General features: G+C 39.8%; 1 protein-coding gene across 1 annotated transcript in view; it reads left to right on the top strand.

The window, feature by feature from the left end:
• The window catches only part of MTHFD1L (methylenetetrahydrofolate dehydrogenase (NADP+ dependent) 1 like), a gene marked incomplete at its 5' end in the record, with an annotated part of 142,920 nt that overhangs the window by 82,355 nt on the left and 42,949 nt on the right, over positions 1–17,616 (top strand). The window contains 2 exons of the mRNA XM_088162770.1: positions 11,258–11,365; positions 12,638–12,790. Coding sequence (XP_088018896.1) covers positions 11,258–11,365; positions 12,638–12,790 — 261 coding nt within the window. The remainder of the gene's footprint in view (positions 1–11,257; positions 11,366–12,637; positions 12,791–17,616) is intronic.

Raw genomic sequence — 17,616 nt, 5'->3', positions numbered from 1 at the left:
TTTCTATGCTTGGAGACTGTTATTGCAGTTGTCTGCAAGGTAACATTACAGAATTGTGAGCTGTCAAGAGGAGCTTGGAGACCCCTAGGAGCACTGGAGGTGCTGAGGTACCACTGTGTGGGCAGAACATTTGGAGGGACTATTGACAAGAAGGTTATACAAATGATTTCTCAGGGCCTTCCTGGCTATCCAAATGTGGGTGGGTTTAAATCTGAGCAGCCAAATAGCCTTCTCTGGCTCCAAAGAAGCCCTTGTCAAGTTTCAGATTCTGTGCCCATGCTACTTAAGTTCCTTTAGAAAATGTTCAAATGCTATTTTTTTACAACAGAACCTCAGTTTCATTCTTTTAAATGGCTGGATGTCCCTGTTTTGATTCTTCTCTCCAGAAAAAAGTTCAGCCTGAGGTAGATGTGCCCTACGGTCATCTTTCATTCTCTTTTCCCCTTGATATGCACCCTGTATCTGTTGCACCCATTTTGTTTTTTCTTTCCACCTCCCCTGCTGCTTTACAAAATGTCAATAATCCAGTCAACCTATGTCAGTATTAATCCCTGCTCTGACAGAATAGATGGAAATATGTTGATAATATTAGTGCTGCAGCATATATTCAAGGCATTTGCCCATGCAACATATTTACAGCTGAAAAATGGACAATGTGTAAGCCTTTCTAAGTTTGTCTCTACTGAGATGCTCTGAAAACTGAGGCTATCATCTTATGGGGCTTGTGTAATAAAACAGGGGAAAAAATTCTTTGAGAAATACATGTAATAGTTTTCCCCAATGGACACTTTTGTTACAGGGATAGCACATTAGCCTTTGACAAGGCTCATGCTTAAGCTCTGATTTCACTATACACTGTGCAGCTTACAATCTCGTGGTACGAGTGAGTAAAAAGGATTGGTAGGGGTGTACTCTGCCTATAAAGAAAATCAGATTGATTTCTACTTTAATGTCTTTCCCAGACACATCGTTTCATGCTGTGTTGAATAAGCAGCATGATCTTAAGCACAAAGGGAATGAATCACATCTTTATATCAAGTTAGTATCCCATAACTTCACACAAGTATTGTAAGCCTCAAAAATACGTTGAAGGGATTTTATAAAAACATATAAAGATTTTTAAATACTGTAAAAAAGTACATTCAGGCCAACAAAAACAGTAAAGTGTAAAGTTCAGGCTTCTGTTTCATCCTTATTGTGCAAAGGATGGGGACTGAAGCAGCTGGAAGTAGGAGAGTGAAACAGCAATGCTGTCACTTTTACAGTATGTAGGTCAGTTGGTTACTAGGCTCAGAGAAAAGTGAGGGAAAACCTCCTTTCCCAAATAAGCCTGCCCTGATTATTTTTTTTTTTTGTTATAGCAATTTTGAGGTGTGTTTTCTGCTGTTCAAAGGCATAAAATTAAGAAATTTAAGGAAGATAAGAAGCAGTAAAATGGAATTTAGACAGATTATTTCCCCTCTCATTGTGCCTAAAGAGGGTGTAAGTGAAAGGATATATTTCCATCTCTTACCTTATTGTCAGATTTGTCAGTTACTGGAATAATATTAAGTCCTGGTTGCCTCAAGTTTCACAGGATTTACTGTGGTTGGTTTTTTTTTCTGTTTTCTTCCCCTTTTGGAAGGTCAAAGAGGAGAAATACTCTGCTTAAAACCACTGCTTCTTAATTCATATATCTGTCTGTCTTCATGAGATTGCTCTACTGTTCCCTTTACTCCACGTCTCTTTTTAATCCTTTGATATCTATGTATCTTGTTTTCCTGTCAGAAAACTTCATCAGAATTGCTTCCAGAACTGGCTATAACTGGAAAAATTTCCAACAGCACAGACCATTTTAGCTGTAACAGGTTCATTCAATATTTTGATCTTTTGTTAGAAAGCATCAGCCAGGGTATTTAAAAAAAAGAGCTTCAAACTCTTATATGTAAAACTGGTTTATATCCTTTCTTTCTATTTAGAACAAACTTTGCAGTAAACTATATTATTAGTGTGCAGACATGTATTATTAGTGTCAGATATGTAATTAGAGCATAGCCCAGGTCAAGTAGGCTCTCTTTGTTTCATTTTTTTTCCAAATACATTCATCTCTGTAGTGCTTTATGTAATTTCTAAATATATCTTTGGAAACAAAAGCTTCCTTGAAGGATGTTTACAAATGTGTATAGTGTGAGAAGAGCACTAGAAGAAAGTATTTTCTAGATCTGTAAAATGCTGGTTAAAAGTTGAGAATCAGCTGTTTTTTTCTGAGGTTTATTTATACATTTATACCATCTTGTCCAGTGATACCTGAGCATGTGTCGAATGAGCAGTTTTAGATACTGGACACAACACAGTTGTGTCAGTTCAAGACTCAGGCTCTGCTCCTGTTCAGTATCATAGCAAGCTAGTCTAATTAGACGCCTGTGCTAATTTTATTCCTTGAAGCATCTAATTTGGTCTCTTTAAACTTCCTTGGGTGTCATTCCATGATAACTTTTCTACAGTCCCACTTTTAGATGGCTTTTTGGGCTCTCTTTATTTATTTCTTTAAGCAGGCAATATTTATTTTTTTTATCCCAGTGGCTGCTGCTTGTAGTTTGACTTTTTTTTAGTCTTCATTGTAGCAAGTGTTTGTGTGACATTTGGTGTAAGATGAACAAATGTTTTTGGGGAATAGCTTCTATATGGTTTTGGGGGTGCATATGTGTGTGGCAGTAATTTCATGGATCAAATACCACCATGCCACTGTAAAAGTGTAAGAAAAGGACAGAAACAGAGTGTACCCCAAAATAGTATAGTATGTGGTTCAGGAGCAAGGATGAGTTTTCATATCATAGACTTCAGAGTTTATAACATAGCTTAAAATATTATTGGCAGTAATTGAAGTAAATACTGTGGTATTGTGTGGTTTTAGTATGGATTTTTGCCCCCTATGCACAATAACCTCTATTAAGTTGAGTTGGTTTCTTGCAGAGTGTTTCTCTTCAGTGTTTGAAGGATGGGTTTGTTTAAAAGGCCTCCTGAACTCTTTGTGAAATATCTGTGGCAGCTTATTTTAATATCTATGCTTGCTACATATGGAAAATATCAAAATATCAATCCTCTTATCACTGTTGACTTCCCTTCTGGGTTCAGTTTTCTTGAAGTATAGGTCTTTAAGTTGCAGCAGAAAGCTATTACTCAAAATAAAGTTGACTGAACCATTAAAAGTAAGTTTAGATAACTAGGGGGAGGAAAGGAGAGGATGGAAACACATCCCATTCCCAAATTTCTCTGGCTTCAGTGCCTGTTCTTGATCAGGAGAAAGCGGGAAGCTGTATTCCTCACTAATGTATGCCTGCTGAGTGACCTGCCGTCACTATCCTGGTCTCCTCTCTTCTGCTGTGGTGACCTCTCCCTTGACCTAGGGCAGCCCTCCTCAGCCTGGGACAGGAGCATAGGCAAGAAGAAGGCAGGCATTAGGTTTTTAAGAGACACATCACCCCTTCCTGCAAGCAGCTGGAGTGGAGTGGGCACTCAGGAGGTAGAAGAAAGGAGGATGGGCATTTGGCCTGAAGCAGGATCAGCACATCTGGCTGGTCAATCAGTTAGCACTGTCCCTGTAAAAGAATGACATGATAACCTGACAAATATTATTAAAGAGCCTCAAATCACTGGATTTATGCTGCACTGGAAAACTAAATTGAAGCCTGTAAAGGTCACAAATGGGAGGGAAGAGAAGGGGTTGTTCCAACCTTCCAAATTTATCAGATGACAACTTTTTTTTGCCAGTGCTATGCCTTTAGGTAATATCATGACAAATGAAAATATTTCCAGGTTATACAGTGAAAGTTGATTGCACAAATATTTTGGCAGGATGCAGTGCATTGCTTGGCTAGCCCGCAGAACAAAGGAGAGCTTTCTCAGCTTGGGACCATCCGCTGGGAACAAGGTTGAGTAGCAGCACTTCTCAGGGAGGCATTCAAGCAGCTAGCAGCCTCAGCACTAGTGTTTTTCTTCCCCTGCAGGGAACATAATAATAGTTTGGGCAAATCTGGAGCATCTGAGTGCAGAGTTTTGTCTGCCCCTGCCTCTATTTTGCTGTGGCAGTATGGTGTGGGCTGTCACTTATCTCATTCCCTCCAGTCTTCGCTTCAGCTGTCACAGACAATGGCTCACTCAGAGGGGTCTAAGGGTAGCATCAAAACAGAGAAAACTCCACCAGCAGCAGTTCTCTGTGCATTATTTCCTCTTCCATCCATGGTCTCCCAAAGTAAGAAAGCACTGTGAGTAATGAAGGAGGAAGAGCCCCATCAGTGGAGGAGAAGGCTCCTTGGTGCAGGTACGGGGAGGGGAGGAGCAGCTCGAAGAGGAAGGCAGTCAAGCAGGGCTTATGGGGTCTGGGTTTGAGAATGTCAACCCGCAGGGGAATGTCCCAAGGCAGAGTGTTTCTTAGAGTTTACAAATTTCTCATCTTTTCAACCCCAGTGATTGAATGGGAGCTGGGGGGGTGCCAGAGGTATTTTCTGTTTCTTTCACTAATACCATGAAGTCACAAAGCCATGAAAGCCATCCATCGTGTGTCTGCTATCACACCAGCCCAGCATACCTCTGCTCATTTGTCTAGGAAGAAAATAGCTTCTGTCCTGTTCTCCTGTTCTGTACAGCATGGAGTTCAGTCATATGTGGACCTAATGGAAAGCCCTTAAGTACTGCTGGAATGGGAATAAAATAAAATAAATAAAATAATGTATGGTCCTTACTGAAACTTTTCCTAATAATTGATGACGATCATTTCTCATCCTGAAATGCAGGCAGTGCTGCCCTGCAGCATATGCTAGGCTTTAAACTATTTGCCCCACTCCCCTCTACTGCCAGTAAGACAGTACAGTGAATCCACATTAAAGAGGAATTCCATAGGGCTGTACCACCCACTCCTCCCACTCCCTCAAAGAGATTTCTGTGGAGTCTGGACACTTGTTTCACTGAATTGGGTGTTCTAGGGTTGGAAGCTATCTTTCTGCCACTCCATCTCTTTATTTGTGATGTAGGCTCTAGAAGGCACTGTACTTTTATGTTTGTTTTCATTATTTCCCTATTCTTTGCACACAACAATTTTCTTAGGCACAGCTGGGCCTTCAAAGTTGGGGAAATGGAAAATAAATCTCTAAGGCCACAGGCTTAGGTGTTGATTCGCAAATTGTTTAGCTTGACTGAAAATGCATTTCCACAAATTAAAAAACAAACTCCTATCCTGTGCCAGCAAAGGAAGAGGAGTGCTAAAGACTTGAAAATCCTTTTGTCAGCCGCAGATCTTCTGGAACCAGAATATACAGATACTTTAATAAATGAGTTTTTATTTCATCCAAGGGAAAAGCCAGAAGGAGAAGTTTGAATGTGCAGAGTCAGCTATTGTTTTAGCACTGCACTCTGTCACCCCACACAGCACCTTCAGCCGTACTCCCATCATGTTTTCATTTGGCAGCCTTCCCAAGAAGAGGAATGAGTGATGTCTACATACTGTTTCACTTAGCCAACCAGCAATTCTTCTTTATTGCTTTCAGTGAATGTGTAAGTTTAAAAAAAGTGCCATTGCCTCGAATTTTGAATTATATTAAGAATTTCTGCTAAAACACAAACAGCTTAGTAACAGTAAGCCCAGAGGTTGCCACGTTATAACTAAACTGGTGATGTCATAATTATAACTAGGCATTGAGACTAAAGTGAATGTTTAAAGTACTTGAAATATTCAATGTGTAAGTTACAAGTAAATAGTGCTTTTGTATATTCTCTGGTTAAATGCATGTTTTTTCAACAAAATCATAGTTTTGTTGGAGAATCAAGTACTTTTAAGTATTTATGCTTTGTAACTGTGAAGGGATCCTGTCAGACAGTGCTGCACTGATGGGTATTCACTTATCGTACTCAATTTAAACTAGGTAATAGGGGAGTTCTCTTAGGAGTGGGACTTAGCTGCAATCTAGTGGAATGCAGTATGACTAGGGAGTCACTGCTGTTGTCTCTAGCTTTGCAGCAATGTGTTCTGTTGGTGAGGACGTCAGAAGGATGTTTAACAGCAGAAGAAATGAAGGAGGAAGAGAACAGCAGTCTCAGGGATTTGCTGTGAGGAGTTAAAAAGATAAACTCCTTTCTCCAGTAGCTGAAGAGCTTAAAAAGTCGAGTGTCCAAATTAGGATGCAAAAGATGGAAATCTTGAGCATAGTTTCAGACCAGATCCCTGGTAATATGCATGCTTTGTTTCACTTAATACTGACTTTTGGCAGCGAGACTGATTTCAGGAATCCCAGCCAAGGTGTGTGTCCCTGCCCCAACTCTCTTTTTCTGCTGGTGCATTTCAGTGCTCAGATTTGAACAGTTTGAGCAACTCTTCCTGCTTCTCATGGACTTTGCCTTTATGATAAGGTGGATGTGTGAACTAATATGGGTTGCAATAGGGTTTTTTTCCCTGGGATATGTTTTAGCCTGGGTGAGTTTCTCTGGCATGTGCAGCTGCTCAAACAGCGGTGTTGCCTCACTGGCACATGGGTTGGTGTGAGCAGCAGAGGAAACAAAGATGAAAGGAAGATCTGTTGTAGCTGGTCTGCTGTCCATGGAAATCCTTATCAAGCCCTACATGAAAAAAAAAGATAATCTGAAGTCAGCTGTTAGAAGTGAAGGAAGAGATGAAGAGTGAAGGAAATGTGAGAAAAGTTTAACAGAAATTAAGCACTAATAAATCATGTTTTGATGAAAACTATTGCTGTCAATAGTAAGGGAAGAAAGAAGGTTGTGTAATAAACAGCACCACTTGGCACTAATATCATGTCTTGCAAGTGAGATAGACTGGAAGTGGCAGTATGGCTGGATGATAACACTGGTATGATTTGGTTTGGATAATCAATACAATCTTGAGAATGACAGTCTCTCACCTTTATCAGTACTGATTTCATGGTTTAATCATTCTCTAGCAAGTAATGAAATTTACAGCTGTTTACTGTTTTTGTGAAAGCAGTTTGTGCTTTAGCACTTGTTATGCTTTAGCCTAAGAGATAATACTATTTATGGTGTGGGTGCTTGGCAGCCTCAGCAAGTGTGTGTGTTTGTGCTTGCCTCAGAAGCAGCATATGGCTTTGGTAGCTCCAAATGTTTGAGATTTCAGAAGTGAACATTCTCTCTGGCAGGAGAGGCAAGATTGGTTATTTCTGAGAGAGCCCTAATGAATTGTCAGCAGATTTGTATTGTGTGGCCCTGTAGCATCTCCTCATGTTCAATGTAAATTTACATTAAGTATTTTTATGTCACCATTTTCTCAGGAAGCTAACACTGAATTTGGAATGAATTCTCTGAAGCTACCATAATTCCTCCAGCAGTAGTACTAATACTGAGTTGCAGATCTATAATAGTCAGGTGTTATCCAAATCCATAGTGTCTGTTGTCTATCTGTCGCCTAATCTTCACCTAAATGTACTTAGTTGTGCAACAGTCACAACTTTACAGAAGGGAACTGAGAAGAGAGATAGCTTTCATTGTTGATCATAAATCTTTCATGCTTTTGACACCCTGGACATTTTACAGTTTCCTTTTCACCCTAGCTGTCCAGGTGGCAGAGATGCTGTGGAATCAAGTTGCTGTTGATAGGGGTGCATCTACACTACCCATTCAGATGAGGCTTTTCATCCTCCTTTCCTTAAGACTTTTGATGATGGCTGCAAATGTTGGCATCAGCACAGATAAGGGTGCAGCACTGGATTTTGCTCGTGGGAGTGATCAACTGGTTCAGGAAATTCCTAAGGCTGTTGTAAAAAATTCTCAGATAAAAGAAAAAGTGAGAGATGTGGTTCTGCTTCCAGCCCAGACAGTGTTAATTTTTGCAGCAGTTGGAAGAGGGCATGGCCAGGAGGTTATTCTATACCATGTCACATCATGGGGGAAAAGGAGTTGCTTCCTGGGAGAAGGCATTCTTGGAGAGTCTTGGTGGGGACACTGAACTGGAGAGTACCATTCCCAAACCACAGCAGATGCTCTTTTTAAAAGTATCTGAGATATGTGGTTTCTGCTGGCAGACATTTGACCAAACACGTAGTTCACGTGGTTTTGGGTTTTTTTTCTAAGTAAGTCTGGTATCAGCTGGAGAAAAAAACAGCTTAATATCGCCTAATGATGCAGTTACTTGTGCAACAGGAGTCTTACTTTTCAGCCCACTTCTCCATGTGAAGATGGAGATGCTACATATGGTGGATGTCTTTGCCCATCAGTGAGACTATTTTGATTGTGAAGTGCTGAATAATGAACAGTTTTGTTGAAAACCTAAAGCTAAACAAGTGTCTTGTAAACATCCAGGCTTCTGCTGTGTAAAATGTCTCTTGAATTAGTAGAACTTATTTTCTCTTAAAAACCATTATGGCACTTTCAGGCAAAATGAATTTTTATTTCTCGTGTAATGCACTAGGTGTTTTTAGTTTGGAAAACTTTTCTTTAAATTAAAGTGAAGTTTCCCAGCAATATTACTTGATAACCAAAACACAGGAAACTTTTTAGCTTGAAATGTCCTGTTACACTGTGATTCTAAATAGATAATGCCTTAAAAGTCCCACTAAATACTAGGAAACAGGTGGATCCTTAGCATGGTGTAGTGTACTCCTTTCCCTACTCCTGAAATTTCAGGAAGGAAGCATATCTGAGAGCATGTGCATGGGCTATCTTAATGTCCATAGCACATCTGTGCCTTCCTGCTGGTTTCTGTCTGCATTTGGCTCAGCCAGGACTCATCTTGCCTCTGCTGAGATTAAATGGGCTCAAACTCTCCTCTCACACCATGCACACATTGCCTCACCTGTTTGTGTGCACATGCCAGGCAAAAACATGACAGGCTCAGGAAACCACTTTTTTTTGCCATTCCCACTCCCACAACTCCTTCCTCAATGGTGATTCTTCTGAGGCTACATTTGTACAATCTGAGGTGTCAGTACCAACCCACAAGAAGTATCTGAAATTTTGGTTAAAAAAAACAAAAAACAGGAAATAAACACAAAGTATAAATCCATAGGGATATGGCTTGACTGTCCAGCTCAGACTCAGTCATGCAACACACTGCACATATCCCAGGAGAAGCAGAGTGCCACTGCTGTCATTAAAGCATTCTCCTCTGATGTTAGCCAGAGCCCTGCTGGGCTTCTTTTGGAAAATGCGGCTGTGGTCATTGGAAGGGGGCTGACGGCACAGTAGTTACACTGCTGTCAAATTAGTTGGAAATGTTTTGACACAAATGCAAGCTCAACCTAAATGTCCATCTCCATCTCAATGAATTTACTGAGGTTCAAGCAGAGAGCTGTTAGTTTCGATGTTGGCCCGCTGACAACAAGGAATGGAATTCCTTTTGCCTTTCCATTTGCTATTGCTGTTAGTCCTTTACTGCAAGCAAACAGCACCCAAAAGGCAAATTAACAGACATGTTTTGCATTTCTCCCTCTGTGTTGAAAACTGCCATGGATATGAACTATTTAATAATCACCCTGAGACAAGTTTCATCTTGTGATGGCTGCCCATGACACTGAGTATTCCATTCAGCTTACTGCTGCCAGGAATTATACCCAGGATATTTGCAATGTGCTATCTCCGGTCCTGATTAGATTTTTTTTTGCACTGCTTGGATTCCTGTAAAAAGCCTGATGTTGGGAATGTGAATTATTCCACCCAATTAAGGTGCAGTAATTGTATAGTGAGCATGTTCAGAAAGTGTCTTGTGAAGCTTCTTTAAAACTGTCTTTGAAATTTCAGGTCTGAGGGGGAATTTTATCTGAGCCTTAGTAGCTTTTAGCTGCCTTACATTTAAGGTACTTGGAAGTCTAGAGAGATTATCTTCTTGTGATACTTCTGTTACTGTTACTTTATTAATGTAAGCTTTAATTTTTCTAAAATTCAATCAAAAATACAGGAAAGGTTGGCCTGACACAAACCCTTCAATGGATGTATCTTTGCAGAAAAAGAGCTACTTCCAGACGGGCATTGCAAAAATGCAGTTAACTGTGGAACTTCTTATAAATGCATCAGATAGAGTTCATTATTCACAAATTAATTAATTTCTTGCCTTTGTTAGAGTAAAATTATCCACTTCTATTTTGTGTTCGGGTGCTTTTTCTATTGCTTGAGATTACCAAGTCTTCTTCCCCAAGTGGTTATCTCTCTAGATTTTGTTTAGCACTTATTCTATGTGTGTTGTTAATTAAATATGCTACAAGTTACTGAAGAGATATTCCCTTTAATATTGCACACATCTCTGGCTATCTGTAGTCAGCACTGAATTTGCTGAACTCGTGGTAAGATCCCTCCTCCATCATCCTGTTCCTATTGAAAGAAGTCAGAGAATGGCTTGTTTAAAATAGGCCTCAGGAGTAACAATTGCTGTCTCCTGGTTTGTTAAAAAAAAAGGAAAGAGAAAGAGGAAATAGGAAAGAGTTGTTTACTCAAAATGCACAAAAATGATGGCACAAAAAGTAAATGCCTGATCTGACCACAAAAAAATGTTTCTTGAAAATCTGTTAAGGGTTTTCTAACAGACTGAATGTGAGATTCTATCTTCAAATAGAAGCTGTGAAAGCAGAACTTTTTCAGTTTGAGCTCAGTAACATGATGCAAATACTCTTGGAGACTGGGATTGAACTTAGTGACTTGAGGTTTCAAAACTAATTCTAGAATGCTTTCTTTTTCTTTTTAAGTGTCTGAAGTGCTTTACAGTATCAAAGCTACAATTAAAAATATGCATGTTAGAAAGGATAGGAGGTAAGAATAATAATAAACAATAAAAGAAAATCACAATCAAACGAGCAGTGATGGGTTAGGAATTTTCAGCTACAATTCCTCACTTCTCAGGGGGGCCTTCCCTGGCTGCCTCCTACCTTGCCTTGTTCACTCGTGTAGGTTATCTTTATTCTGAAATGAAACTTTTTTGTCTAGTGATCCCTGCTAACCCAGTGGAGATTGCAGTGTAGGTTATCTCTTCATTCTTGTAACTAGATGGCAGTAATTTTCTCCCCTCCACTTCAGGTGAGCATAAGCTCATGTTATCAACTCTAATGCACAAATTGTGCAGCTTCCAAATGATGGAGTAGCTGAAATCATGGCTGTTAGTTCTTGTACCTGTAGCTGCATATCCATCACCACTGCTCTTTCTCTCATGCTTTAGCAAGCCTGTTAAACAAGGATGAATCTAAATGAGAGATTCAGAGGCCTCACTCAGCAAACAAGATCCTAGTTTCTCTTGGCTAAGGCTCATCCTTGTATTGTTTCCTTGTCTCTGCAGCTTCCTATTGTTGAAAAAATAAGGACCATTGCTCAGAAGGTGTATGGAGCTCAGGATATAGAGTTGTCTCCTGTTGCACAGTCCCAAGTTGATCGTTACACCCAGCAGGTAAGAGCACCAGGGAATTGTGCAGGCAGGTGCCTGCTGGATGCAAGTCTTGGGAAAGCTCAGGGTGTAAAATGTTCTCAGACTGGAGTGTTAAGTCAAGCTTTGCTGAAAGGCATGGGTTTACCCATGGTAGTAAACTGGGGAGGTCAGTATGGTTTGATTTAGATTCGATAGAACAGAATGGTTTTAACCTTGAAAGCGATGTCCTGTGAGATATGGTGTTCAGAATGCTTCTGAGATAGTCCATGAAACTACTTTCTGTGCAGTTTGGGTTACTCTCTTAAACCTGACAACTGCATATCTGCAAAAGTTGCTGCTAGCAAATGTAACCAATTTTAGCATGAGTGTTCATTTGTATCTGCAAAAAAGAGTTTGCAAATACAGCTATGCACATTGATAACAAAGCTCCCAATATTTGTAAAATCTTTTGATTTCTTTCTGTTCCTATTACTTTCAGGAAGTTATGAATACTAGATAATTAAATTGATCACCTATCCTAAAGCATGTGGGAACATGTTACAGTTTGAAAAATTTTGAAACCATGTGGAGAGGTGAATGTGTTTTTTGTAGTGAAATGGCTTCTGGACATAAATGTGACTGGAGCCTTTCTGTCAGAAAGAATATGTCCAGGAAAAATTCCTGAGTAAACTTCAGCAGCTTGGTCAGACAAGCAGAAGTCCTTGGTCAGACAGGCGGACAGCCATCTTCCCAATAACGCGAACTTCCTGAGACTGAATTTCATTCGTCCAAATGGAAAAGAAGTTTACTTAGTGTACTTGAAGCAAAATAATCCATGCCTTTATTTTTTCCTGCTGTGATTCTCTGATCTATTTTTTACTCTCAATGTTAGGATATTAGGAAATACTTTCACGATGTCAAAAAGAGTTGTCAGCACTGGGCTGCAGAGACAATTCCCTGAAGTGCTGCCTCTCCTCCTGGCCCTGTTTGTCAAAGAATTGAACAGAAGAGTGGAAGGTGCCTGATTCTAGATTAATCAATAACTTGGAGACAAATAATTGGCAGGGGGAGAGGCTTAGGCACTTTTCCTGATTTTCTCCCACATTTTCAGTAACTAGTGCACTGGCATTAGTGAAGGGGTTGCCATCATCCCATGCAGATTTTGTCTTGTTTAAAAGCAAAGGAAAGCATCATGAGCACCATCTGTGTTTACCCTCACGAAGACATTAATACAAAACAAAACATAATGTGCCTTTACTGTAATTTTAAAAACATTTTTCTTTTCTTTCCCTTTTTTTTTTTTTTTTTTTTTAGGGATTTGGAAATCTTCCCATTTGTATGGCAAAAACTCACCTATCCCTCTCCCATCAGCCTGAGAGGAAGGGTGTTCCCACTGGTTTCATTTTGCCGATTAGCGATGTGCGAGCCAGCATTGGAGCTGGATTCATCTACCCTCTCGTAGGAACGGTGAGTGCAAAGTATTCAGCTCAGTAACTCCCCTTTCACCCAGCTTGACGGGGAAGTGCATTTCCTGTTTGCCTCTAAAAATAACGTGTACAGCCGTGTGAGTTCTTGTTTTTGTATATTGATCTTACCCTCAAACTTTTTGTAGCTCTAGATTTATAGGAAAAGATAATCAAGACAATCCAATGTCCTATAAGAGCTTTGACTGTCGGGTCTGAGACAATGGCTCTTGCTATTGTTTCTGTTGCTGTTGTTTCTAGGTTAGTCTTTGGTATTTAGGCATCCTAATGCTGCAGAAAAATTAATTTGCTTGTCATTTCCTTTTCTTATTCAAAGTGCAACCTGTAAATAAATAGTTAGATATTATTCCAAATTTTAAATCTTTTATCCATCATTACAAACCATTTTAATGTATTTAGATTAAAGGAATTGTGTTGGAGAATAGATTATGCTTAAAATAATTGCTCTTCAGCTGATGAGTCTGATCTGCTCCAGTCTTTGTGAACATCACTACTGGTCCTGTAAAAGTAAGTTATGGTGGGAAGGAGTAGATTTTTAACTGCAGAAGTAATAGCACATTCCTTCTCCTTTTTTAGAGATTTAAATAATGAGGTGATAAAAAGAGGTAATAGTCATCCTTTCTTCCTACCCATCCTTACAAGTACAGACTTGGATTAGGAAGCTCTCAATACTTTCTTCCCTTACAGGCCCAATTGAAATAGCTGAGAAGTGAGTTGGCTCATGCCTTTTGCCAACCACACACATCTTAATCCAAACAGCAGCTGAGCTGCATCTGACATCTCATAGCTAGAGTTACTACTTATATGTAGCTGATTCATGGGATGGGGCTGGACAAGGGATGCAAAAGCCATTGCATTTCCGGAAAGAGTACTCTCCCAATGTTATCTCATCTTCCCAGAGCACGGCCTGATTTCCTTGTGTAGCAGTACACTTAGGAAAGGTTGAAAGTTTCTAATCTATTGTTTTGAATTCCCTCTGAAACAATCAAGTGTTTGAAACGAGGAAGGAAGTACTTTCTGACCAGGAGGGTTCCTGGAGTTCAGGAAGCTGTGTCACTTTAAGTCACTGGACTTGGGGATATGCTTTCCTTCTGCCTGACCACATTATGCACATCCCCCAGAAGCAAAGCGCAGCTGTGTATTTAAATTGTGTATGACCAAATTCCAATTACTGGTGACAGGATAAAATTTGTCAGAACTTCTAGTATCTCCTTCATGGCCTGGATTCAAGTTTGTGCTGCAAGTTATGTGTCATGAAGTTATGAGAAGGAGTGCATGTGAGTAATGGGCAGCAACTAATTCAAATCCATGAGGGAGCGATTCTGTTGGATGTCAGAATGAAATATTCTTGGGCTGAGCTTTCTGAATGAGTCACACCCTGCCTGCTTTGCTATAAACTAGCTGCAGTTCCATGTCATAAATCCATAGAAACTGTCCATAGGAGCAGTATAAGCCAAACAAGTTCAAGGATTGCCCCTTTCTGTATCCATTTAGAACGAAAAAATGCAGTTCTTTTGAAGGACATTTTGTATATGAGATTTCTTTTTGGAGTAGAGTGTAAAAAATACGTCTAAGTTAGTTAGCCTGACTTTGGTGAGATGTAGTACTAGCCATGGAACTTCTCCCATATCCTGACCTGGGAAGGCAGTACACTCTGTGTTATGTATTCCAAGAGAGTTTGTAGGCGAGGTACTGTATAAACATAAGATCCCCAAGAGGTAAAAATGTAAATACATGGACATCGATCATTGGTTGTTTGGAAAATATTGCTAATGCTCCGGAATGTAATTCTCAGGAATGTGGGACAGAACAGTTCTTGGAACCATCACAATTGCTACAAATCAGAATGAATGAATGAATACAAATGTATTCCTAACATCATTACCACACAGTTCTTTCTTTAGAATTAAATTTATAGCAAGAGGTCCAACTTGGTGCTCTTCAGAGTGGACAGTTGTGATCATCATGAAACAAACTTTCATAATATAATTGCACGATGACTTTTGAAATAATCTTTGTAATTCGTCACCTTCAGATTTTTTGTGCTCATTGTCAGCAACTAAGTCTTAGGGTTAGGGTTACTTCTTAAGTTGTGCAAGAAGAAATATTTTTGATGTCTAGTTTCAAAACTGAAAACCTTCCTTTGGCAGTTCTCTTACTAATAAAGCTATCTGAAAATGTCTGAAAGAACAAAGCAAGTATAAAAGGGCTTGTCCTGAAGGCTTAAAGTGGCTGGAAGTCAATGCTATGAGTAGAGGGATTACAGAAATCCCAGTGACAGCATACGGTGAAAACATCCAGTCATGACAGTGGATTAGCTTTCTTTATATAGGAAAAAAAGAAAGAGCAGCATATAAAATTTTTTCCCTTCCACTGCTTGCTGGCTAATTGTATTAATGGAGAGGTCCTTGATACCTAAGCTACTCAGAACCTTCTTACAGATAAGGCTTTTCTGATGGCAGGAAAAAAAAATACTATTTCTCATTAAAGTTGTAGCGGTAATTCTGATGTTAATTAAATTTCAAACTCCATTCTCAAAGCCCAATTTTTACCGGCCAAACTTCTCATATTCTAACCTGTCAGAATCTATCAGTAAAGCAGGTTGTTAGAGTTCTGCTGCAGTGTAATCGGGAAGATCATTACAAATGAGAGAGATAAGTACTGATGAAAGATAATAAACTATCTGCAGTAACTAGCATTTGTAGATTAGCCTTGTCACTAGCACATGCAAAGTAATGACATTTGTATTTATCCCAGCTCTGATACACTGGATTTTATATTTTTTAAGTAAATATTTAGCATGTTGTCTTCATATTCTCCAGGCAATATTTGGTTTTTGTTATGGTTGGCTCCAGTTCCCGTAGAGCATGGAAGTCTTTCCAGGAAAAATGAGCTGAGCCTTATCAGAGGAAATCAGCAGTGAAACAAGAGGTGCATTTAATTAACACTGGCACAGCTTTTATCCAAGTTCTCTGAGACCATGACCCAGAGGGCTGCATCACTCTCACAGGTGGACTGTTGACATCATTGCTTGGCTTAACAGAGTGATGGCAGGAAAGCTGCTGGAGTACATGTAGGAAACCAGTGAGGTCATTCACTAGCAATGCTTGGGTGGGGAGTTATTAGATTATTTTGTAGTATGTGTGTTTCTCTCTACACCCACCCAAAAAGCCATAGCAGTTCAGTGCTTTCTCACATTCAGCCACATTTCCATTGTTCTTTTTCATGTGAGTTGCAAGAATGCAGGAAGGTCACAAAAGTTGCCTTTTGTGAAGTGATGCTACCAAATCACTGGTGCAGGAAATAAATCTGTGTTCGAATCATAGTGAGATTTTTAAGTACTACACTTCTCCAGTCATGCACTTTCATTTCAATGGGTCAAAATTACAGGCATGGTCACTCTGAAAATATGTGGAGCCTTTGGAGTCATCCCAGCTTCCAAATTCTCACAATGACCTGACATCCTTCAGATATCAACATATCTGAAGAAAGGTCAGCCTATCAAAGAAATATTTTTCTCCTCATAGAGAAAGAAGTTCAAGTCTCTGGAACTAGTGCTGTAACTATATCCCCTTGAAAGGAGCTCTTGGGGTGACCCAGTGTAGTTTGAAATCAGTGTATGGGAGGAACAAAGCTCTAGTTCACTTGTGGGTGAGGGCCAGGACTGTCCTGCCAAAATATTACCTGGATATTGTAAGAGGGAAATGATCTCGTAAGTAAATATCTGTATTAATACTTTCAGAATGAAAATATTGTTCCCTGTTGAATAAATTTCTTCTTTCTTAGTGATTAAGAGCTTAACAAGTTTTCAGAGTGTCTATTGAACATAAGCTGGAGTCCAGGCCACCTGAAGTGAAATCGCAGTTTTTCAGTGGTGCATGATGCTCAGTTTGTCTCCAAACTGTCATTTTGTCACTTTCCTCAGGTGCTTTTGTGGGACAGATGAATAATAATTGTTTAATTGCTCAACTCATCCTGGTGATCTGTGTAACACAGGGTAACATTTCAAAAATATAAATGATGGTGAAGTTTATATTTCCTCTGTAAAACGTTTATCTTACAGTTCAATTTCATATTGTTTACAAAGGATTTAAACTCTGCTAGGTATTCTGACCACTGTTGGTCCAAAAAATGTCTCTGGGGATGTGGCATTTGGCACCTGCCTTTGGTGTTGTTTCGTTGCTGTGTTGTAGCAGTGCTCAGAACAGCTAGGTGTGAAAGCCAGGTGCTCACAGACTCAGTGGGCTGGTTTTGAGACAACTACAAGAAGTGTGAAAGCAGTAAGAGTAAAGGAAAGCCATGAAGTTCAACTCACGTAGGAAAGTAGGTTAACAATTGTTTAGTTCTAAATTGAAAACTGGTAACAGGAAAAGAAAAGCTGCCCTCTGTTAGATGATGTGCCTTTGTATCTATTACAGTAGGTGTCATCCCAACGAGAGAGAGAGAGGTTTTCTCAATCACAAAGGGTGCATCATTCCTGTACAGTGACCAGCAATGCACACGTGGAAATGCTGAATGATGTTACACTTGGTGGAAGGCTGATAAATTCTTCAGGGTAGGGTCGATGAGCTGAGGCCGATCAGATAGGTATGACTGATGGCTGGAAGTGAGGGTGAGGACATTCAACTTCAGTTTGTTGTGTCTAAAAGCTAGAGGCTGAAAGGTTACTTAGTAGGCTGAGGTTAGAGTAATAACAGGAAATCTACTTCTGGCCCTTGGTGGATTGCATGATGTGGTTGTGATGGTATTGGGTTGGCCAGAGAGGGGAGGGTTTCTGTAGATGTGGCAGAAGTAGTAGTCCTAAGTGAA

Source organism: Sturnus vulgaris, chromosome 3 (genome assembly GCF_052056855.1).
Source record: "Sturnus vulgaris isolate bStuVul1 chromosome 3, bStuVul1.hap1, whole genome shotgun sequence".
Taxonomy (NCBI): Eukaryota; Metazoa; Chordata; class Aves; order Passeriformes; family Sturnidae; genus Sturnus; species Sturnus vulgaris.
This window is presented reverse-complemented; position numbering and strand designations above follow the sequence as displayed.